The sequence below is a fragment of the Mustela erminea genome, chromosome 2, assembly GCF_009829155.1.
Source record: "Mustela erminea isolate mMusErm1 chromosome 2, mMusErm1.Pri, whole genome shotgun sequence".
In the NCBI taxonomy this organism is placed as follows: Eukaryota; Metazoa; Chordata; class Mammalia; order Carnivora; family Mustelidae; genus Mustela; species Mustela erminea.
This window is the reverse complement of record NC_045615.1, coordinates 15,166,393-15,192,068: the sequence shown is the minus strand read 5'-3', so window position 1 is coordinate 15,192,068 and position 25,676 is coordinate 15,166,393. Positions and strand designations below refer to the sequence as shown.

Genomic DNA, 25,676 nt, shown 5'->3' with positions numbered 1-25,676 from the left:
GTACCAGGATACAGTAGGCAATCAGTATTTAAGTGACTGAATTAATTAGATACATGACCTTGAGGAAATCAATTCAATTCCCTAGGCTTTGATTCCACATATATATGGAAAAGGGGATTAAACTATATAAGATCTCTGAAGAAGAGTATTTTAGATTGCAGATGACTAGTCATCTGGAATTGAAGGCAACTTCAAAGTCATTGAGTTCAAGCCTGCCATTTTTTAAATGATTTGACCAAGGTCATATTGCTCAGGCCAGTGCTCTTTTATATTACATAATACCTCTGATTCTCTGCTCAACTCTGATTAGATCTCCCTCCAGACTTCTTTAATTACGGTTTGACTAGTTTTAATTTTTAGGTTCTTGGCCTTCTTCCTTACATTTACAAATAATTGTTTTTCTTCAGTCAATCATTGTTGTCTCACCATTCACTGAATATAAGCTGACATGATTTGAAGCATTCTTCTCAGAGCTCTCATTCTTACCCTTATCTCCCTCCACTTCTATAGGAACTTACTTTCTCTTTTTTGTGAGTCAGAAGTGTATATAATTACAGTTAAAATGTGTGTGTTAACTAGTATGATTTTTAAGTAATGGAAAACAACTTTTGGGGCAAAATTAAGCATAATAGAAATTAGAGACTGGTCTCTAATTCACCTCAAAAATTTTTCAAGATTAATAGGGTTATATGTTATTAGGAAAAACTTAGAATTTACCTATTCCAACCCATCAGTTTTCAGGTGGGGAAATTTAAGTATATATAATAGCATTAGAAACACTGGAATAAATGAAGGTAAACAATTGCTTACTTCAGGACTTCTCAAAGCCATTAATATCTGAATGCATGTGACTCTCCAAGGAGAGATTATAATATCCAAATTTTATTTTACCAGAGAATATCTTATTATGTACCTTTTTAGTATCTTCTGAGACAATGGTGCCCCATGTACCACATGTTTGAACATTTATTAGGTGACAGGTACAGTTCTAAGTACTTTACATGTTTCTACTCATTTTATATACTACCTATATTAATTTGTTCTTATTATTATGTGAAAATTTGTGTTTAAGAAATAACATGTCATGGTGGAGAATGCAAGGAATTCACAAGAAGGGGTGCGTGTGTGTGTGTGTGTGTGTGTGTGTAAATACAGAATAGAAATCCTGGGCATTGATTCATTTACAGTTCATCATGTTTTCTATCTAGTTAACCATTGGTCTGTTTATATATCTTACTCTAGATATTTATGATATTCGCTATATACTTTAATATGAATATAATTTTTTATGTTTTCTTAGAGCAATTCATTTGTAGAACACTAACTGATATAAATAATCCAGATTTACCATAATCCAGATTTACATTGTATCACATGAGCTTTTTGCATTCCATTAATATAATGAAAGTTTTCCTGGTTAATATGTTTTGTAAATGTTGATTATATACATATGGTTTTTCCACTTTAATAAATTCCAGAATATCGGGAAAAAATTATTATAAAACATGCTTAGAGGAAAAGCATACCTCCCCATCAGTATAACCAGTATTTACATTTTTCTGTATATTTTTCTAATATTTTGATAGCTACTCTAGAGATAAACACTCTGTTGCCTCCAGCCAGTAAATCATACTTTTTGCTCTTAAGTAGGTCTTTTCCTTGAATTGGGCTGGCTTTGTGACTTGCTTTTGATTAGTAGAATGCAGCAGAAGTGATTCTGCATGCCCCTGAGGCTAAGTCATAAGAAGCCTTGCCATTTTTTAAGTTTTCTTAATGCTTGCTGTGGGAGGAACCAGCCTCTAATAAGAAGTCAGCCTGCTCTGAAACCACAAAATGTGTGGAATTCCAAACTGGTCATAAACTGTATGGTAAGGCTATATGAACAGAGGAAGGCAAGGAGAGTGGGAGAGAGATCCCAGCCAGCTCCCAACTTTTCCAGAAGTTCTAGCTGAGATTCTAGGTATTTGAATGAAGAAGTCCTCTGATATATATGTCCATCTCAATACTACATTCAGATGATCCAGCGCCATCTGTCATCCAACTGCAACACTGTGAGAACCCAGGTGAGAGTCACCCAACTGACCCAACTGACTTCTGTGAGCTGACCCCAGTCAACTCACAGAACCGTCAGAGAGAATAAGCCCCTGGTTTTGGTGTGGTTTCTTACGTAAGAATAGATAACTAGAACAATGTGTAGCGATAGGTAACAAAACACATCAAAAAGTCATATTTGATGTTATATAAGTATGGGTATTATCATTAATGTTATAAATATGGATATATATATAATTTTAAAATATAAATGTGATCACATTTTACATATTCATCTATACCCAGTAGTGTACGAGAGTGGCTCACACAGACTCACAAGAGTCAGTATGTGTATCTCTTCATGACTGCACAGTGAGTGATCACACTGGTAACTTGAAAGTGGCATGGTTGGAGTATTTACACTACAAAATTTGTAGATACTACAAAACAGAGCTCACCTCCATCCAGAAAGCCAGTTAAACATTTCAAGCACATCACAGTATCTTCCTTTTTTCACTTTATGTTACCATTATTGAATAGCTGCTTATTTTGTTATTTGGATGTACCTTAATTTATTTGAACAATCTCCTATTGGCCTACTCTTTCTTTAGAATTTATTTCTTAAAACAGAATTTGTGGCTCAAATGTTGTACACATCTCGGTTTTTATTAAGTATTATGAGAGTATCCATCAGAAATATTACAGCAATTTAGATACTGCGGGGATATTTCCTCATAGACCACCCAACTCTTATTTTTATATTTGGAATACTCAGACTTAGAAAAATGAAGTTCTATTTTTTATTCTTAATAGTGTTAAATAGATACTATCTTCACATGGTTCAAAACCTTGAAGTTAGAAGAGTATATGGGAAAAGTTCTCCCATTTGTGCTTGTTGTCTCCCATCTTCCTAGTGCCCTTCCCAAGGTGACTTGAATGTTACCAGGAATTTGTATATACTTTAAGAGATGTTTACGGATGTACAACCAAGTATATTCCTTTTTCTTTTTTACTTGAACGGTAGCTACTATACATACTTCCCTGTCTTGCTTTTGTCATTTAACAGTATATCTTGGAAACTAATACCTAAAGCGAAAAGGCTCCCTCAGTATTTTTTCTGACCTCATAATAAAGCATGCACATTGTCTCTAATATTTTACTATTGCAAACAGTTTTTGTATATCATTTCACATATGTGAATAGATCAGTAGCATAAATTATTAAAAGAATTGCTTGGTCAGAGGTCATGGCAAATTCTTTAAATATGAGCATGAGAGGGGAGAAGATCAGAGGGAGAAGCAGACACTGCGGAGCTGGGAACCTAACGCGGGACTTGATCATGGGACTCCGGGATCATGACCTGAGCCGAAGGCAGTCGCTTAACCAACTGAACTACCCAGGCGCCCTATAATCAGTTTTGTTTATATTTTACTATCATTTGCTTCTGTCAGTTTCCAGGTTTATTTGAATAGAATTGAGCAAAGTAATTTCTTAAAGCCATTTTAGTTTTGTTTTCTTTGTAGCTGTGTGTATGCTTGTATGTGTGTATATTTGCTGTTTTCTTCCCTTTGTTTCTTCCATTTTTAATTCAGTTTCTGTTCCTTAATTTGCTTTATTGATAGATAATATAGTTAATATTTCTAGTTAGTCATTAGTGTATTGATTTGAATTATAGTTTCTTGTTCTGCAGAAGTTTTAAGCTTTTGTTAATCAAAACTGTCAGTCCTTTTTTTTTTTTTATGGCTTTTTTGTTTCATGTTACTTTTTTTAAAAGGTCTATGCATTTCCACTGTAAAAATATTCTTCATTCTTTTCATACATTTATGATTTATCGTTATCTGTCTAGAATTTATTTTTCTTTCATTGTGTGGGGTGGCATCTAAATTACTTTGTTTCCAAGTGGATTGCCAACCATCCCAACATCACTTATTAAACAATCTATGATCTTTTCCCCATTTATTTGAAATACTTTTATCATATACTTAACTTTTAACATTCTGTGAAAAATCCTTTTGCTCTTTTTGGATTGTACCAAGTTTACAGGATTAATTTGGGGAATAACTGATTTGATATCTTTAAAACATTGAGTCTTTGCATCTAGAAACATGGACTTGTTTATGTATTTCAATTTTTTTCTGTGTCCTTTGATAGTGTTTTATCATTTTCTTTGTATTTCTTTTTTTTTTTTTAAGATTTTATTTATTTATTTATTTGAGAGACAGTAAGAGAGAGCATGAGTGAGGAGAAGGTCAGAGAGAGAAGCAGACTCCCCATGGAGCTGGGAGCCCAATTTGGGACTCGATCCCGAGACTCCGGGATCATGACCTGAGCCAAAGGCAGTCGTCTAACCAACTGAGCCATCCAGGCGTCCCTGTTTTCTTTGTATTTCTTGCTAGTTGCTAGGTTTATTCCTAGATATTTTTTGGTTTTGTTGGTATTATAAATGAAATTGTTTTCATTATGTTTCTTCTCTGGTTATTGACAGTATATAAGAAAACATTTGATTTTTTGTATATTAATTTTCCCCAACTTGCTAACTCTTTGATTGTTTCTGTTTTTCCATTGATTCTCTTGGATTTTCTGGTTAGTCTTTTTGTCTCGTTGTTCCCAATACTTACACCATTTTTTTAAGTTTTCCTTCTGACAGGGTATCTTACTGACTTGACGAGGACTTTTGGAATGGTAGCCTTACTCTTGACAGCACCAGAGGACAAAACTAGGACAGGTGGGCAGAATAGCTAAAGCTATTCTGGCTATTTGAATGTGGAAGAGGCAAACTTGTATTTTATCAACACCACCATTCTAATTTATATTCACAGAACAACTAGATTGAAAGCAAATTAATTTGCTAGGTAAAGAATACGACTAGATGACTTCTAAGTTTAAATGTTTAGTTGAGAGTATAAAGAGAGAATTGAGGAATGACTTTAAGAACTCTTATTTTGTTTTATTTTATTTTTTCAGTGTTCCAAGATTCATTGTTTATGCACCACACCCAGTGCTCCATGCACTACGTGCCCTTCTTAATACCCACCACCAGGCTCACCCATCCCCCCAACCCCTCTCCTCTCTAAAACCCTCAGTTTGTTTCTCAGAGTCCATATCTCTCGTGGTTTATCTCCCCCTCCAATATCCAATATCTAATTCACTTTTCCTTTCCTTCTCCTAATGTCCTCCATGTTATTACTCATGCTCCACAAGTAAGTGATACCATATGATTATTGACTCTCTGTGCTTGACTTATTTCACTCAGCATAATCTCCTCCAGTCTTGTCCATGTTGATATAAAAGTTGGGTATTCATCGTTTCTGATGGAGGCATAATATTCCATTGTATATATGGACCATATCTTCTTTATCCATTCTTCTGTTGAAGGGCATCTGGGCTCTTCCTACAGTTTGGTAATTGTGGACATTGCTGCTCTGAACATTGGGGTGCATATGGCCCTTCTTTTCACTATATCTGTATCTTGGGGGTAAATACCCAGCAGTGCAATTTCAGGGTCATAGGGTAGCTCTATTTTTAATTTTTTGAGGAACCTCCACACTGACTTTAAGAACTCTTATATAGGAGCACCTGTGTGGCTCAGTTGTTAAGCGACTGCCTTCGGCTCAGGTCATGTTCCCAGAGTCCTGGGATCAAGCCTCGCATCAGGCTCCCTGCTCAACAGGAAGCCTGCTTCTCCCTCTCCCACTCCCCCTGCTTGTGTTCCTTCTCTCACTGTGTCTCTCTCTGTCAAATAAATAAATAAAACCTTTTTTTTAAAAGGTTTTATTTATTTATTTCACAGAGATCACAAGCAGTCAGAGAGGTAGGCAGAAAGAAGGTGGGAGCAGGCTCCCTGCTGAGCAGAGATTCCCAGGCTTGATCCCAGGACCCTGGATCATGACCTGAGCTGAAGGCAGAGGCTTTAATCCACTGAGCCAAGCAGAGTTGCGCAGCGGAAGCGTGCTGGGCCCATAATCCACTGAGCCACCCAGGCACCCAAATAAAAACTTTAACAACAACATAAAAAGAACTCTTGTATAGGGGCACCTGGGCTGCTCAGTCAGTTAAGCATCTGTCTTCTGCTTAAGTCATGATCCTGGAGTCCCAGATTGAGTCCAGCATCAGGCTTCCTGCTCAGTGGGGAGTCTGCTTCTCCCTCTGCCCCTCAACTTGCTTGTTCTCTCTCTCTCTTGCTCTTTCTCTCAAGTAAATAAAATCTTAAAAAAAAAAAAAAACTCTTGTATAGAGGGTAGTGGGGGAAAAAATGGTAAAAGAGCAGGAGTAGGAAGTCAACAAGAAAGTAATGAAAGTAAGAAAGTAATGTCTCATTAGAATAATCATGACTATGCAGTATTGTAGAAGTCAAGAGAGATAAAGATTTTGTAAAGTATGAGATAATCATCAATAAGTGATGCTATATAGGAATATTTTTTAAAAATGAAACTGGCTGGCTCAGTCGGTAGAGCATGTGACTCTTGATTTTGGGGTTGTGAGTTTGAGCTCCATGTTGGGTATAGAGATTACCTAAAGATAAAATCTTAAAAAAAAGAAAGGGAACAATAGGAAGCCATTGTATTTTTTAATGAGAAGGTTATTTGTGATCTGCTTTCATGTCTCTTCATCTGCTTCTTTTAATTATAGTTCTTAACTATTCAATGGTTTCTTTAATTTGTATTTTCATTTAGATTATCATCTTGGGAACATTAATCATACCTTATATCTGTTTTATAAGCCTCATGGGGCTTTAAACAGAATTATTTAGAGTAGTGGATGATCTATAAATATTTGCTTTTTTATTTTTTTATTTTTAAATTCTAAAGGAATTACACCTTAATTCTAGGTTATGATTGTAATTTAAGTTCCATGTTTTGAGCTTACCAGGCTAACTGTAATCATGTGTCATTATAGATGAAACATAAACATAAAATCATTTATAGATAAAACATAATAAAAATGTTTGTGATCAATCTAAAAGACAAAATAAACTTATTTATATAACAGATATGCACATTGATAACTAGTGATGAAAAACATGGGGCCTGCTGAACTCCAGGTATGAAGTAGCTAGAGGTGAGTGGGTATCTAGTTTCTGGGGTGTATTGGAAGTGTAAGTGTCACATGGAAGTCAGAGGACCAGAACTAGGCTCACTGGTTAAAAGTAGGAATTAGAAATGAGGCTCCCCTGCTCTTGAAAGGAAGTCCATGTAAAAGGTAATACCAACTGTTCCTTGAGGCCATAGTTAATATAAAAATACTTATCTAGAAATGTGGGAAGACACCAGCACAGCCTTAAGACCAATATTTAAGCCAAACTGCCAGGACTTAGTACCCGAATCTCCAGTAATCAGTAACATCTGTAGTTCACAATCACCAGTATAAAACCTGGTTTTTGACAAGGTCCCTTTGGGCACTGGTGAAGACAAAAATTCATGAGACAGGGTGAGATAAATGGAGGGAGGGAAGAAGGGAGAGAGAGGGGAAGAGAAAGGGAAAGTTCTAACTCAAGATATGCAAATTAAAATTCCAAAACATGATTCAAAAAAGGAAAAAACCAAACCTAAAAAGCATCCAACAAAATCAACAATCGAAAGAAGGATTTGCTCCCAGATAAAATGAAAGTAGTAAACCAAGTTTATAAAGAGTTATTTTTTAAAAAGTATGTTTAGGATTCCCTAAAAGATAAACAGTAAAAACCACTTTAAAAGAATAAGAGATTGTAAATTAGTAGAAATGAAATAAGAATAGGCAAATATAAGAACTAATTAGATATCTTAGAATTGAAGTTATGGAAATAAAATCAGTAGATAACATGAACCCTAACATAGACATGGTTGAAGAGGGAATTAGTGAAGTAAAAAAATTGTTCTAAAGCGTTCACCCAGAATACAGAATATAGAGAGCCATACAATACTAAAAACTATGCAATTATGTAGTTAAAAGACATAAAAAATAAGGATTGAGGAACTTCAGTACACATCTAATGGGAGTTCCCACCTAATAGGAAGCCATAAGAATGACTAAAAAGCAATAACCAAAAACATAATGTCTGAGAATTTTCCAGAACTGAAAACATAGGTCCTTAGATTAAAAGTACACTCTGCATACTAAGCAGGAGAAATAAAAATCAATCACAATGAGAAACATTCGGTGCAACTATAAAGGGAAAGGGATAAAGAAAAATTTAAAAGCTACCAGAGAGAGGAAGTAAATCTCCAAAAGATTATCAATTAGACTTCTTAACAAGTAAATAAATAAAATCTTTTAAAAAATTAATACAAGTAAACAAAATTGAGAATATAAAAAATTCGAATGACAAAGCTAATAAAGTGGATCTAATACATATAGAAGATTTTGTACCCAACAGAGAGTATGGGCTATTTTAAAGTTCACAAGGAGTATTTACATAAATTGGCAGTGTCCTAAATCAAAAGGAATTCTCCAAAATTTAAGGTAACCAGAATAATATAGACAAATTCTCTGACCACAATAATTAAGCTTGAAACCAACAATAAAAAGTAATTTTTTAAAAACTCATCTGACCAGAAACTAGAAAATATACCTAGAAATAATTCATAGGTTAAAGAGGAAGCTTGAAAACAGCCAGCAGAGTAAGATGAAGTAGGTAGAAGGATGGGCTATAAAAGATAAGCACAGAAATTAATGAAATGGGGGGAAAGACTAATACTTTCCTAATTTTATATTGTAATGACCAATGATAGGACTAACAGAATTGGCCAAGAAGAATATAGGTATTATTTATTTGAGCCTCTATTCCTATTCATGGCTTATTTTCTGCATTAATAATCTTCTTCCTTAGAAGATACCATTATGAGCTAATGAGAAAAATATAGGACTCAAAATATAAAATAGAAACTTACTGTCAAATTATCAGGAGTGTATATCTTTTTTGTTTAACAAGAAATTTAACTACAGAACTGTAAAAGTGAAAATACCAAGTTTGTAGAATTACTTAACTATTGTTTATTTTAAAGATTTATAATTGCTTTTGGTAGAAGGATTTTTCTTTTTATATATTTAAGGTATTTTTCTTTCCCTTCTTGTAGGTTACTCAAATGAGTCGTCCAGACCTGATTCTCTTCCTGATGAAATACCTGATGGCTCTCATTGTTGGTATTCCCTCCATCTTTTGGGTTGGAAGCAAAAAGACATGCTTTGAATGGGCCAGTTTTTTTCATGGTCGTAGGAAAAAAGAGTAAGTTGAAATGATCACAATGTTCACAAACCTCACATTCACATAAAATTTTTGTATTGCTTATGCTAAAACACTTTGGATTTGGTGGATGTGTTTCAATGTGATTGTAATCTTAGCTACAACCAGTTGTGATTAGCACAGTAGCATGTATTAATTAGAAGCTAAAACTTGATTCTGAGAAGATAGCCAAGTAGAACCAGGCAGGCTTAAGGTCTATACCTTACTAATTGAGAGTATTTGAGGGAAAGCTGATCTTACTTTCAGAAATTTAAATTACAGTTTTCTTAAAAATAAGAACAAATTAATGCTTTTATATATCTATGTTATTACTTGATCTTCTTGATATTCCTGTGGGGGCTGGTATGTATTATTTCTGTGTTATAGATGAGAAAACTGAGCACAGAGAGATTAAATGCTTTGGCCAAAATCACACAGGTATTAGACTTCCCTTTCCAATTGTCCATTGTTCTTCTAAGTATACCAGAAATTATATAGATAACATGTTATTCCATTATGATGAAGTACACATTAAGGCCAAAATAGAAAAATGATATTAATATATTATATAATGATAATGAAATGCATTAAAGAAATAAGCCAGGACTGTGCCCTGGGCTAGAGTGGCAGCTCCTTATTCTGGAGCTTAAGAGCGAGAGCATCCCATAGCTATATCTAGCATTGGTCTGCTTTAGCCTTTGAAAAACAACTATAAAGTAATTGAAGTAACAGTTGCCAATTAATTGAGCACTCCAAGCACAGTTCTGAGCATTTTATATATTATTAAAACTTTTAATCCTTCAAACAGCCGTGTAAGAGAGATCATCATTTTACGATAAGGAATCAAGGTTTCATAGTCATTGCTAGAATTGAGATTCAGACCCAAGCAGTCTGATTCTAGACTCTTGTTTTTGCTTATGTACTGTGCTACAAAGATACTAGTTTCTAAAATTGTGCTAATCAAATTAGTGTTGTGCCCCTGAGTGAAGCCACATTTAACATTGTGCTTACACTAGTAATTCTGACACTGATTGAAATATTTTTAGAAATCTTCTTTTGGAATTATATGAATCATATCACTTAATTTCTCTGTTTTCTTATCTGTAAAATGAGGGGACAAATCTTTACCATTTGAAGATGGATTAAATTTTTGGCATGACCAGAAGTCAGTTTGAACCAAGTTTTAAAAATAAGTTTAGAAAATAAAGTCAGCAATTAAGGCTGATTTGCGATGTATGAATATATGATTAGGGCCTTTGATGACAGAGAAACAGATATTGTTTGTTTGTTTGTTTTAACTGTTTTTGACTTGTTCATTCTTCTGTCCAGTTTTTGATACTTTGATTTGAGGAAATGTGTGTGTGTGTGTGTGTACACATATGTTATATACACATATATGTACATATGTATATATAATTTATCATTACAAACATTTTATCATTACTTTGGCTTTTAAGCCATTTGTTAAGAGTGAACACGAAAGTGTGGGGGAGGGGCAGGGGAATGGAAGAGAGAATCTCAGGCAGGCTCCATACTGAGCATAGAGCCCAGTGTGGGGCTGGAATTCACAGCCCTGAGATCATGACCTGTTTCGAAATCAAGAGCTGAACCCTGAACTGACTGAGCTACCCAAGCTCCCCTAAGCCATTTAAACTTAAGTTTGATCCCTGACTGTTGGTTTTGGTGTATGACTTTGGAAAGTTCTTTAATCCTTTAAACCTCAGTTTCTTCATCTATGAAATGGAGATCACAGTATTTATTCTTGATAGATATCTATTCACAATAGATACATAATATCCTCTTAACAGATACCTTCTTAGGACATTGATTTCCATAATAAAAACATTATTAATAAGGATCAAAGGAGAGTGAATGTGAAATACCTGGCATAATGTGGGTACTCAACAAGTATTAGCCTGCCTTTAACCCTCCTACCTCACCACTAAAAACAATAGTAATAAGGAGGATCCTTTTGTAATCTGAAAAGTTAGAATATATGCACTGTTTCATTGTATGGTCCAATCTATATATGCTGGAGCTTTATTTTTTCATGAAATTATTTATCTTATTTTAACTTTAACCTCTGATTCTCAGTCATTTATATAACCTGAGACTCTGATCTTGGCAACTATTTAACTGGCTCTTTGATCAATTTAATTGCTGCTTTGTTCATTATAATAAACATCTGCTTTTAACCATTCTCTAGCAGTTAAAAACTTTTGTTCTTGACAATAATCATCTTAAGTTTTTTTCCTTAAGCCTTTAAGATGTCTAGTAATTAATTTTACCTTAGCTTAAATTAATTTTTTATTAATTTTGACCACTCATGTTTATTCTAGCACTGAACAACTGTTTCACCATAAGACCAACTTGTAGTCTTAAAACAACTGTTCTTCATATTAGAGAGATCATATAATTGTCTTTCTCTGATTGACTGATTTCACTCAGCATAAGGAATTTGAAAGGCAGGGTGGGGGTTTGGGAGGTAGGGAAGGGAAAAATGAAAGAAGATGGGATCAGGAGGGAGACAAACCATAAGAGACTCTTACTAATCTCACAAAACAAACTGAGGGTTGCTGGGGGTGGGGGTGTAGGGAGAGGGTAGTTGGGTTATGGACATTGGGGAGGGTACGTGCTACAGTGAGTGCTGTGAAATGTATAAACCTGATGATTCACAGACCTGTATGCTTGGGGCAAATAATACATTATATGTTAATAAAAATAATTTAAAAGAAAACTGTTCTTACAGGTTGAAAAATATACCTGTTGGGGCACCTGGGTAGCTCAGTCATTTGGGCATCCAACTCTTGATTTCAGCTCGGGTCATGATATCAGGTCATCTCAGGTCCCCACACTCAGTGGGGAGTCTGCTTGAGATTCTCTCTCTCTCTCTCTGCCTCCCCCTGCATGTGTGTGTGTGCCCCCCCCCCCGTCTCTAAAATAAATAAATAAATTTAAAAAAAATTTATATATATGTGATCCCAGTGTCCTGGGATCGAGTCCCACATCGGGCTCCTTGCTCCGCGGGGAGCCTGCTTCTCCCTCTGACTCTGCCTTCCACTCTGTCTGCCTGTGCTCGCTCTTGCTCGCTCTCTCTCTGACAAATGAATAAATAAAATCTTAAAAAATATATATATATATAAAAAATATATATATATTTATCTGTGCTACAGTGAGGCCTCCAATACATCCATAAACCATGCAAGAAAAAAATTTCTCTATTGTAATATCTTTGTAATATTTCAGTGTACTTGAGAATCATAAATTTCTTTGAGTGAAAGGGACTTTTAGAAATGATGAAATCCTATAGCTTCATCTTATAGATGAGGAAAATGAAGAAAAGGGGATAATGACTTGCTTAAGGTCATGTATTTATTGAACTGAAATCCAGATTTCTAATTCTAATGCAGGCTTCTTTCCATCATACCACCCTAAAGTACAGATTAACATAATCTTTGTTAAATTCTTTCCTCTTTCAACAATGTTACCTTATATCTCTCCTAAAGACATTATTTGGAGAGCAATTAATTTCAAGAATAATGTCAGCGTGTCACATTTATTGGTCTATGGGGATGTTAGTCTGTATCTTAAATTTAGTATTCTGTTTTCTAGGATAGTGAATGAGAGCCGACAGGTACTACAGGAACCTGATTTTGCTCAGTCTCTTTTGAGGGATCCAAATACTCCTATTATAAGAAAATCAAGAGGAACTTCCACTCAAGGAACATCCACACATGCTTCTTCAACTCAGCTTGCTATGGTGGATGATCAGAGAAGCAAGGCAGGGAGCGTCCACAGCAAAGTAAGCAGCTACCACGGCAGTCTCCACAGATCCCGCGATGGCAGGTGAGTTTCGTTGGTAGCTTAGTTTATTTCACATTTTGAATTAGAGTATCACAGCTATGAAGGAAGGGTAACGAGTTCTGAAATAGAAGTTAGACATTATTTGTATCTAAAACAATGTTTTTAATTGAAATATAATTAACATACAGTGTCACATTACTTTCAGGTATTATCATTATTCAACAATTCTGTACATTACTCAGTGCTCATCATAATTATACTCTTAATCTCCGTTTTGTTTCACCCATCCCTCTATCCACCTCCTCTCTGGCAACCACCAGTTTGTTCTCAGTATTTAAAAGTCTTCTTTTGTTGTTGTTGGTCTCTCTTTTTTCTTTATTCATTTATTTATTTTGCTTCTTAAATTCCACATGTGAGTGAAATCATACGGCATTTGTCTTTTTTCATCTGACTTATTTCATTTAGCATTTTGCCTTCTAGGTTTATCCATATTTTCGCCAATGGCAAGATCTCATTCTTTTTATGGCTGAGTAATTTCTCTTTTTTTTTATATATACCCCATCTTCTTTATCCATTCATGTATGGATAGACACTTAGGTCACTTCCATAGATAATGCCACTGTAAACATAGGAATGCATATATCTTTTCAAACTAGTATTTTTGTTTTCTTTGGGTAAATACCCAGTAGCAGAATTACTGGACCATGTGGTAATTCTGTTTTTAATTTTTTGAAGAACCTCCATACTGTTTTCCACAGAGGCTGCACCTGTTTGCATTCCTACCAATAATGCACTAGGATTCCTTTTTCTCCACATCTTCACCAACATTTGTTATTTCTTGTCTATTTTATTTTACCCACTCTGACAGGTATATGGTGCTATCTCATTGTGGTTTTGATTTGTATTTCCCTGATGATTAGTGATGTCGAGCATCTTTCCATGTGTCTGTTGGCCATCTGTATATCTCCTTTGGAAAAATGTCTAATCAGGTGCTCTGCTTATCTTTTAATGGGATTCTTTGTTTTTCTAAGGTTGAGATGTGTAAGTTCTTTATATATTTTTGGATATTAACCCCTTATTGGATATATCATTTGCAATTATCTTCTCCCATTCAGCAGGTTCCCTTGTTTTTTGTTGATATTTTCCTTCACTGTGCAAAACCCTTTTATTTTGGTGTAATCCCAGTAGTTTAATTTTTGTTTCCCTTGCCTGAGGAGACATATCTAGAAAAATGTTTCTATGGCCAATATCAGGGAGATTACTGCCTATGTTCAAAGGCATCCAAATTGGTACTGAAGAAGTAAAACTTTCACTATTTGCAGATGGCATGATACTATATATAGAAAACTCTAATGACTCCACCAAAAAACTATTAGTGCTGATAAATGAATTCAGTAAAGTCACAGGATACAAAATTAATATACAGAAATCTGTTGCATTTCTGTACACTAGTAATGAAGCAGCAGAAAAAGAAATTCAGGAAACAATCTCAGTTACAGCTGCACTAAAAATAATAAAATACCTGGGGCGCCTGGTGGCTCAGTCATTAAGCGTCTGCCTTGGGCTCAGGTCATGGTCCCAGGGTCCTGGGATCAAGCCTCACATTGGGTTGCCTGCTCGGCAGGAAGCCTGCTTCTCCCTCTCCCACTTCCCCTGCTTTGTGTCCCTTCTCTCTCTCTCCATCTCTTTCTCTCTCTGTTAATTGATTAATTAAAGTCTTCAAAGAATACTACTACTAATAATAAAATACCTAAGAATAAACTTAACCAAAAAGGCAAAAGACCTATACTCCAAAAACTATAAATCACTGTTGAAATAAATTGAAGATGACACAACAAATGCAAAGATAGTCCATGCTTAAGGATTAGAAGAACCGATATTGTTTAAAATATCCGTACCCAAAACAATCTACAGTTTTAATGTAATCTCTGTCAAAATACCAACAACAGTTTTCACAGAACTAGAACAAATAATCCTAAAATTTGTATGGAACTACAAAAGATAGCCAAAGCAATCTTGAGAAAGAAGAACAAAGTTGGAGGTATCATAATCCCAGATTTCAAGATATACTACAAACATGTACTAATCAAAACAGGATGGTATTAGCACAAAAATAGACACAAAAATCAGTGGAACATAATAGAGAGTCCAAAAATAAACCAACACATAATATGGACAAAGGAGGTAAGAATATACAGTGGGTAAAAGACAGTCTCTTCAACAAATGGTGTTTGGAAAACTGGACAGCTACATGCAAAACAATGTTACCAGACCACTTTCTTGCACCATACACAAAAATAAATTCAAAATGGGTTAAAGACCTAAATTTGAGACCCAAAACCATAAAACTTCTAGAAGAAGTTGGACATAATTAAGCTTTTTGAACTTTGCTAGGTACAGTTTCCCTGGATTATGGCCAGACTTAAAGCCAGTTAGAGTTTAGAGGTTTAGACCCAAAGCAGTCAGCAAATATGGAGGCATTGAAAGGTATTAAGGCAAAGAGAAGGCCAGGGTGAAAGTGGATATGTTAATAGGATTAATTTAGCAAATAATTATGGAATGCACACTATGTCAAGCACTATGCTAGGCTCTGGGAATAAGATGATTTAGGCATGATCTGTGTTCTTAACAAACTCAAGAAAGAGAATATAGTCAGTATTAGTGTTGCAGGTAAAAACATGGGGCCTTGGGCCGCCTGGGTGGCTCAGTGGGTTAAAGCCTCTCCCTTCAGCTCAGGTCATGATCCCAGAGTCCTGGGATCGAACCCCACATCCGGCTCTCTGCTCAGCAGGGAGCCTGCTCCCCCCGCTCTCTCTGCCTGCCTCTCTGCCTACTTGTGATCTCTGTCAAATAAATAAATAAAATCTTAAAAAAAAAACCACACACACAAAACATGGGGCCTGGAATGAAAATGCTCAGTTTCCTCATCTGTAAAAGGGAAATGGGAATACCTGCCTCTTTAGGAATGATGTAAAGGGGCACCTGGGTGGATCAGTCGGTGAAGCATCTGCTTTTGGTTCAGGTCATGAACTCCAAGTCCTGGGATTGAGCTCCATGTTAGGTTTCCTGCTCAGCGGGAAGTCTGCTTCCCTCCCTCTGTCTTTCCCCTGCTCCTGGTCACTCTTATACACTCTGTCTCTCAAATAAAAACATAAAATGTTTTTAAAAAAGGAATGTTGTAAAGAGTAAATGAGATATTATGTGTAATTGCTTGGAGCAATGCTTATCTCAGTAAGAACCTAATGTCAACTTGTAGTGTCTCCATTATCAAATTTAAAGAAAACACACCCAGCCTTCTCAAACATTCTCCATGAAGCTTTCTCTGACCCTGTCCTGACCAGATTTACTCCCTCCTCCACACTACTATTGCTCCTACAATACAAGGGCTGGCAAACTCTGGCTCACTGGCCAACTCTAGCCCCTTTCACTTTTTATAAATAAAGTTTAATTGGAAAAGCCATTCCCATTCTGATTGTACATATTTATGGCTGTTTTCGTACTACAACGGCAGAAATGAATCGTTAAAACAGAGACCATATGATCCACAAAGCCTAAAATATTTATTATGTGCCTTTTCATAGAAAAAGTTTGCCAACTTCTAGACTCTACAATGTGATACTTATATTTTACTTTATTTGTTCACTTAGAATAATAATAGAAGTTATTAACTTATTATTATTAGAAACTTCTTAGGAGCTTTGCAGTAATTCATTGAGTTGATGAAGGCTTATTAGGTAGGAGAGTAGTGACAGGAGGAAGAAAGAACTGATTTGAAAGATATGTAGAAAGAAGAAATGATAGTTGGTTATAGATTAATAACAGCTGGGTAGAAGGAATGTGCCAAAGGTTTTTGTTTGGTTGGGTTTTTTTTTTTTTTTTCCAAGATTTCTAGTTTGGGAAACTAAAAGAATGAAAATTTTAATGCCTGAAATGGAAAGTGTCCCATGCCCACCTTAAAATATCTGTTTCAACAACTGTCCTATATTCTTCCAGTCTCTTTCCAGCCTCTCTCTGTCTTCTCTATCCTCTGAGTGTAAGATATGATTTCTACACTTACACTTTAAGCCTTCTGGTTTTTTCCTCAAAGTGCTTTCTTTTGCCTTCTAACTTGGTCAGCTCTCTGTGTTTTTTAAAAAATTAGCAGTCTTTCTTTGTGATTTTTTTTCTTTTATTCATTTCTTTTTGCAAATTTTTGAAATGAGTATGTTGAATATTTTCTTTCTACCTATAACATCCTTCATTTCATAGATATCCCTTTTTAGTTTTCTTACCCACCTAAACTATACTTTCTAACATTAACAATGACCTTTTTTTTTTTTTTTTTAAAGATTTTATTTATTTTTTGGCAGAAAGACACACAGCGAGAGACGGAACACAAGCAAGAGGAGTGGGAGAGGGAGGAGCAGGCCTCCGGCCAAGCAGGGAGCCCAATGCAGGGGCTTGATCCCAGAACCCCAGGATCACAACCTGAGCCAAAGGCAGACGCTCAACCAACCAAGCCACCCAGGCGCCCCAACCTATTTTTTAACCACATTCAAAGATACTTCCATTTTTTTGCCATTGTCCTTCCATTAAACACTCCTATATGAGAAGCACTCTTCTAAGTGTTAGGGGCACAGAGATGGAAGACAGTTGTAATACACTCTAATGGGTATAATAAAATGATATACAAAATGCTTTGAGATCCCAGAGAAGAGAACCATTTAAGTTATTATTGAAAGTCATAGAAAGCTCCACAGGCAGGATTTCCACTTTGAATAGGATGTAGTGGAGGCAGTTGAAATTAAAGACAAAGAAATAGCATGTGTGGAAGCAAGAAGGACAAATAGGCAGTTAGGTACCAAAGGAGAGCTAGAGCACAGTATATAGCTTGGGCAGATGAAACATGCTGAGGAGTTTGGATTTTTTTCCTGACAGTAATAAGCAACTATTAAAGGTCTTGAAGCCTTAGGGTAATAAAATCAGATTTGTGTTTTAGAAAGATCACTTTGGCAACAGCATAAAAGAAAAGATTATAAGTAATCTCAGTTGGGAAGTTTCTGCAGGAATAAGTAAATTGAGATACTTATAAGGAGGGAGGGATTTGAGAGTCTTAGCATATGTTTTGTCAACACCACCCTCTGTGAACTAACTCAGCATTATTGGACATTTGACATTGTTAGCCTCATCCTTTTCAAAAGGGAATGAACAATTATTTATAATACACCTCCTGTGCATATGGCATTCTGTGTATAGTTATATGGAAGAAAGGTTAGGTATAATTTCTACATTGTAGGAGCATAATCTTTTTTTTTTTTTTTAAGATTTTACCGATTTATTTGACAAAGAGAGAGCACAAGCAGAGGCAGCGACAGGGGGAGAGGGAGAAGTAGGCTCCCTGCTGAGCAGGGAACCTGACATGGGACTCGCTCCCAGGACCCCAGGACCACGGGATCATGACCTAAGCCAAAGACAGATGCTCAACTGACTGAGCCACCAAGGCACCCCTGGGAGCATAATCTTATAGGAACGATAAGACATAGTTACCTAAGAGCCAATTACATAGTAGTGCAAGTCACGTATAATTAAAACAGTTAGTGTTAGAGATGATTGATGTTATAGAATTTTATAAGGGAAGGATCAAATTGGCCCATGAAAATATCTGAGAGGAAATACATAGGGTGAGTGAAGGGTAATAAAGATAAATCCATATTGAGTAGAAAATTTCTGAAGGCGATGAAATATAGAGTATTTCAGCCTCTGTAATCTGAATGGAACTGGAGCGTAGATAAGAAAGTTTTTAATCACTAATATAAGGTAATTGATAATTAAAATTATGAGATGGAATTACTTGAAACATAATAAAAAAAGAACAGACCAAGAATAAGACCTTGGTTTGAATACCTACAGTTAAAATAAATAAATAAATAAATAAATACTTGCAGTAATAATAACACAAGAGGAATAGCCAGATGTGATTCAAAGAAAGTATTTATTGATATATGAAGGAATCTATAAAAGTATAGTACTATGAAAACCAGAGGGTAGATTATGACTTCCTATAATGGCCTTTCCTACTTCTCTGCTTAATCAAAATCATACCCATCCTTTAAGGCCTGCTTAATTCCCATATCCATGGCAGTTAATTGATTTTTAATTATTTGGGGGGATATGACCTATTTTTCATACAGCTGTCTTTTCTCAGCTAAGTTTGTAACTTCTGGAGAAATGAAAACTAGGTGACAGACATCTCTGTATTTCCCCACAATACTTAGCACAGTGCTAGGCATATATTTCTATCTGTATATCTGTTTGTCTGTATTGTCTGTGTGTCTATCTATTAAGAGGTAAATCTGTTCAATAACTAATGACTTTAGAAATAATGTGGACATTTAGGGGTGCCTGGCTGGCTCAGTCAGTAGAGCATGCAACTCTTGATCTTGGGTTTATGAGTTTGAGCCCCACGTTGGGTGTAGAGATTATAAAAGAAAGAAAGAAGAAAATAGAGAGAGAGAAAGAAAGAAAGAAAAAGGGAGAGAGAGGAAGGAAAGGAAGAAGGAAGGGAGGGTGAGTGAGAAAGAAGGAAGAATAGATGCGGGCATTTCTCAGGAATTCAGGGCCCAGAACTAAAATGACAGTCTACTAAGGGTGTTATGTCTGGTACACGAATATGCATACTGTGGTCCTTTGCCACAGCCAGAACCTAAGAGCAGATCTGAAAGAGTCTGAGACTGCGTTGAACCTAAAAGTCTAAATAGGAGTTTTCATAATTCCAAAAACCATCTCATGGAGATTTCTTTCTTTTCTGTCAGTTTTTGAGTTTACATGTTAATACTGTCTTTTGGCCATTGTTTTGTCATCATCTCACGGTATCTGATTATGAAATCACACACACACACACACACACACACACACACACACGGATGCACGCACGCACGCATGCACACATCTGCTTCTCAATACTCACTTTAGTCCAGACTCTTTGATGGGTAATTATTCATCCCAGTGCTCCATGAAATAAAACAGACAAAGGCAAATACACCTACACATGTATGTCAACTTCAAAGAATAAGTAATTATTAGATAGACTTGGAGATGGGTAGAAAGGGAAGTGGATGAGTAGGTAGGTGGAGGTTTGGGAATGAGTGATTAGGTGATAAGTAGGTCACATGACAAGGGAAAACTAGGGAATGAATATAATGAGATACTGGTTAAACCAAAATGAATTCAAATATTTATATTAATGGCAGACACTAATATAGAGAATCAAAAAGGTTAAATCATCTTAAGTTTCTTTCATTTTGACTTTGGAATATACCATATTATCTTTTCAGCAAATTAACCATACCTATCATTTTGCCTAAGCTTATATTAAATTTAATGTACATTTTTATATTGTATATTAGAGTAGATATGTAGTGTAGATGGTAGAGTAGGTGTTAAATATTTATTTATTCATTTTGAGAGAGAAAGAGTGGGGTGGGGGCAGATGGAGGAAGAGGGCAAGAGAGTCTTAAACAGAGACCATGCTGATTGTGGAGGCCAATGTGGGGCTCGACCTCACAACTCTTGAGATTATGACCTGAGCCAAAACCAATAGTTACATGTATGTTTTGAAGTTTATTGGTTAAACTCAAAGATTTAGGTTTTATTTTAGAAAATACCCAATTCATATTTTTAAATAATGATTTATTTTTATTTTTTAATTACTATGATATCATTCATTAAACTGTATCATACTTTGCTTTTTTCATTTGTCATATTTATTTGAAATAGATGCTTATGAAGTCATTGAGAGGTGAAAGATCTCCAAATTACCTGGCAAATTATAATTGGAAAAATCTTTCACTCAATTTAGGACAATAATCATGTTGTAAAATAATAATTATTAACTAGAACAATAAACTCATTCTGAAATATTTTCATTTGTAAGCTATAATTATTTTACCAAAATATACAAATCAAATTTAAAACTATTTGTCCTGAATATGAAATATCTTTTAATAGAAAAAAGTTAAATGCCCTTTTACCTATTAACATAAATTTTTTAAATACTTAAAATGGATCTTTTCATTCTTAAATTATTTTTTGCTTTATTCAGACTGGAAACAAAAGACATGCTTTCTTTTTATCATTTTTTAAAAAAGATTTTATTTATTCATTTGACAGAGACACAGCAAGAGAAGGAATACAAGCGGGAACAGTGGGAGAGGGAGAAGCAGGCTTCTCACTGAGCAGGGAGCCCAGTGTGGGGCTCGATGTGGGGCTCAATTCCATGACCCTGGGATCATGACCTGAGCTGAAGGCAGGCAATGGCTGAGCCACCCAGGTCCCCCTCTTTTTATCATTTCAAAAGGACTTCTGGGGCACCCTGCTGCCTCAGTTGGTGGAACACACAACTCTTGTTCTCAGGGTTTGTGAGTTCAGGGTAAAGATTATTTAAAACTAAAATCTTTTTAATAAAAAGGGGCATCTGGGTGGCTCCAGCAGTTGGGCATCGAACTCTTGGTTTTGGCTCAGGTCATGATCTTCAGTTCATGGGATCATGGGATCCCATTGGATCATGATCATGGGATCAAGCCATGTGGGAGCTCCACACTCAGCAGGGAGTCTGCTTCTCTCCCTTTGCCTCTTCCCCCACTTGTGTGCTCTCTCACTCTTTCTCTCTAAAATAAATGGATACAACTTTTATTAAAAATAATAAAAATAGAAGGACTTCCCATTTAGAAGATTTATTTATTTATTTATTTATTTATTTATTTATTTATTTATTTGGCAGAGAAAGATCATGAGCTGGGAGGAAGAGCAGAGGGAGAAGGAGAAACAGGCTCCCCACTGAGCAGGGAGCCTGTAGCTGGGCCAGATTCCAGAACCCTGGGATCATGATTAATGCACTGAGCCACCCAGGTGCCCCAGGGCTTCTCAATTTTTAGATTCTGTGATCTGATGAAAACATTTAACAAGCAGTTTTATACAACTAGATCACCTAAGTAGTGTATGAATCAGTCTTTAAAATCTTTAAATTTTATAAATGATTCATATTGAGTCATGAAATTTGTAATTATTATGAAAAAATGATAAATGAATGATTTTGACAACCAGTAGGTCTTTAGCTGCTTATGATTCATTCTTTTGATGACCATTTTAAAAAATTTATTATTTTTTTTTTTTTTAGAAAGAGAACAAGCACACATGTGAGCAGGGGATAGGCAGAGGGAGAGAGAGAGAATCTTAAGCAGGAGCCCCATGCAGGGCTGATCTCATGACCCTGAGATCACAATCTGAGCTGAAACCAAGAGTCAGACGCTCAACCAGCTGAGCTACGCAGGCATCCCTGATGACTATTTAAAAAGGAATGGCCTGCTATATCCTTTTTAATTTTAGCAACACTAAAGTAAAATTTAGTATATATCAATTAAAGTTATAAATTACATTCAGTTTCATTTTCTTTGAGCTTTGTTATCCTAAATTACTTTTTTACAAAAGAGGTGTAAGTGCATGTTTTCTTAACTCCGATGCTCCCACTCTTGTCTTTCAAGATAAGCACAGTGATGGGGAGAAGACTGCCTGCCTGCAATATGCAGTGTAGCCCAGTTCACATACATTTTCTTCTCAAACGCTGGTCTTGGCTAGGGGTAAGGAGAGAATTTGCTTTATCTGGAATATAGGTTACAAATGTTATGAGGATGTTACTAGAATATTTAAATAGATGTAGCTTTTATGAAATAGCATCTTCACAGCCTCAAGCCCTAATGGAAAATAATTAAGACATTTACAGGTAGTTGTTCAGCTGTTAACTGAGGCTTTCTAGAAAGAAGCTGTCGGCACATGGTGTCATTATTGCTTGAAAATTCATTCACTTTTTTTTTTTTTTTGGTTACATTAATTTCTCCTCTAATTTCATATGCTCCCTCTTTCAACCCTTGTCTTTCAGTAAATTTGAGTTTGTTGTACTACTAATTATAACCAGCTAGCCTTCTAGACTCCCTGAGACAATGCTGTATTTCTTCTATTATTGTTCCTCCTCTGCCAGAACCCATCTCGTAACCAGAAATTCACTGGAATGAGAAAAGTGTCCGTACTTAGCATATCAGCTCTATTTAACCTCAGCTTCTGTCTCTTTGCAAGGAATAAGACCTTAATTCTGAATTTAATGGGGATGGCTACCCCCCTTTCTGGTCAACGATGTGAATACCTCTACTCTTTGAAATTACTATAGATCATCAAAAGATGGTTGTTACTTTTTCACTTACAGGTTTCCTAATCATTTTACATAATGAGGCATTTTCATGACAATTCTTAGTTTTCTAGTGTGTTCTGTTACCTACTTCAAAATAAACTCTTGTATGTTAGGTACACTCCGTGCAGTTATAGAGGAATGGAAGAGAGACTACCTCATGGCAGCATGTCACGACTGACGGATCACTCCAGGCACAGTAGTTCTCATCGGCTCAACGAACAGTCACGACATAGCAGTATCAGAGACCTCAGTAATAATCCTATGACTCACATCACACATGGTACCAGCATGAATCGGGTCATTGAAGAAGATGGAACCAGTGCTTAAATTGTCTGAAGGTGGAAAACTTGTGCTATCTAAAAAGCAGATTTTATTCTTTGCCTTTGCATGACTGATTGCTGTAACTCACTGTTATCATGCTTTCAGTCAGATGCAGATTGTGTCCATTGGAAAAGTGAATTTCGCCTTTTATATTGCATCAAACTTGGAACATCAAGGCATCAAAAATGCTAATAATTATATCATCACATAAATAATTCTTATTTCTAGGTTATTGAAGAGAGAATTATTTGTCTGGTAAGCATTTTTATAAGCCCACTTATTTTCTATTTAGAAAAACCCTAAATGTATGGTGACTGCTTTGTAGTGAACTTTCATATGATATCAACTAGTTGTGAGATAACATTCTGGTAGTTGTATTAATAAAACAAAAATTTCAGAATTAAGAAAATTTTCTATGCAAGGTTTATTTCTCAGAAGAATAGTTGGACTTTGTAGTTTTCTTTCCACTAAGTGAAAAAGAACTATGTTTTTAAACTGTAGGAGAATTTGATAAATCAGCAAGGGTATTTTAGCTAATAGGATATAAGGTCAGAAGAGGAATCTGAATAGTCTTTATCTGAAGGCTCTTTAAAAATTCTATCGAAATAATCTTCATCCAGAAACATACAGGATTAAGATTAACAATGGAATAAAAGGCAGAGATGGACATTTTTTCTCTATAATTATGCTGTCTTTATTACTTTTGTAAATATTACTTTTACTGGCTGTGTTTTTATAACTTAACCATATGCATGGTGAAAGAAGTTTAATTTGTAGCCACCTTTACCCATATAGTAGTATTGATTCACAGACAACTTCGTGTTCAGATCTGTTCCAAGGAGGCATGTAACAAGCATCACACATTATAAACTCTTTTGTGGGAACCACAGTTACAAAATGGCAAAACATTTTCTCTATATTCATTGTTGTATTTTTCTACAGTGAGATGTGATCTTGCCAAAGCCACCAGATCTTGGTACCCAGGCCCGTCCTATCAGTGACCTGATTGTCTGCATTTGCATTGTACAGTAGCCACTAGGCTACAGCTTTTTGCCCCACATTCCTGTTTCTAGATTCTGGATCATTTTTTTTTAAACAGTTGAAATATATATAACCTAAGTCCAAAGTGGTGATTGAGGTATTTGAAAATCATTGTAACTAAATGAAGCATGAGTAGTCTTGCTGTGAAGTATAATCTTTTAGTCTTACCAATATCAATTCAAAAATGTTTGACATTTTGTCGTGTACTGTTTAAATAATTTACAATAAAACTGCAAACTTTATTAGGCATGAAATTGATCAGAAGGGAAAGAAAAATTGTGGAAAATGCTGGATGTGTTTTATAGTAAAGCATATTTAAACAAGTAGTCCTCAGCCCTGACTATAGATAAGAATCACTTATGGAACCTCTGATGCTCAACACCCTCCTCTCATTCAGAGGAGAATTTATATATATATATATATATATATATGTGTGTGTGTGTGTGTGTATACATATACTATATATATATATATAAAATATATATATATATATATATATATATTTTAAAGCTTTCTAGGTGATTCTAATCTGCAGACTGTTTTGATCTAACTTGCCCCCTGATAATGAGCTGATGGCATCCATATTATATCACATAAATACCTAGCTGGACTCAATGTTGTGCTTTTGTATCATCACCTGGTAACATTTGTTCTTCACTTTATTGTTCGTTATAAATGTGGAATTTGGGGGCACTCCTAAAGATTTTTCCTTACTAACTAAGTCAAAGGTGGTAGGGCTTTTAAAGTCTATATTTCTGAAAATACTACAGGTGATTCTTAATGCAGATAATCCAAGAATCACACTTTGGAAAATATTCCAAGACTCTAGAGAGGTCTGGCTTTGCTATATGCCAATTTTTTCATCTTTAACAAGTAAACTTCTCTGAGCCTCAGTTCCTTTGTTTATAAATGAAGATAGAAGATAAGTACCTACCTCACAAAGTTGTCAAATGGGGATCACACGAAAAATCATTTGAAAACTGTAAAACATTGTGGAATATAAGGGATTAAGATTATTAAGGATTTAGGAGATTTATTTGAGGGCTACTGTAGTATATTCCT

At 35.4% G+C, this 25,676-nt stretch overlaps 1 protein-coding gene across 2 annotated transcripts in view; it reads left to right on the top strand.

Annotated features, from left to right (window-relative positions):
• FZD3 (frizzled class receptor 3) overlaps nucleotides 1–25,080 on the top strand; it is a 92,719-nt gene extending 67,639 nt beyond the window's left edge. For both annotated transcript variants that reach the window (XM_032332304.1, XM_032332303.1), the window contains 3 exons: nucleotides 9,084–9,232; nucleotides 12,842–13,075; nucleotides 23,366–25,080. In XM_032332304.1, the coding sequence (XP_032188195.1) occupies nucleotides 9,084–9,232; nucleotides 12,842–13,075; nucleotides 23,366–23,579 (597 nt within the window). In that variant the 3' untranslated portion in view covers nucleotides 23,580–25,080. The remainder of the gene's footprint in view (nucleotides 1–9,083; nucleotides 9,233–12,841; nucleotides 13,076–23,365) is intronic.
• The last annotated feature ends 596 nt before the right edge of the window (nucleotides 25,081–25,676 follow it).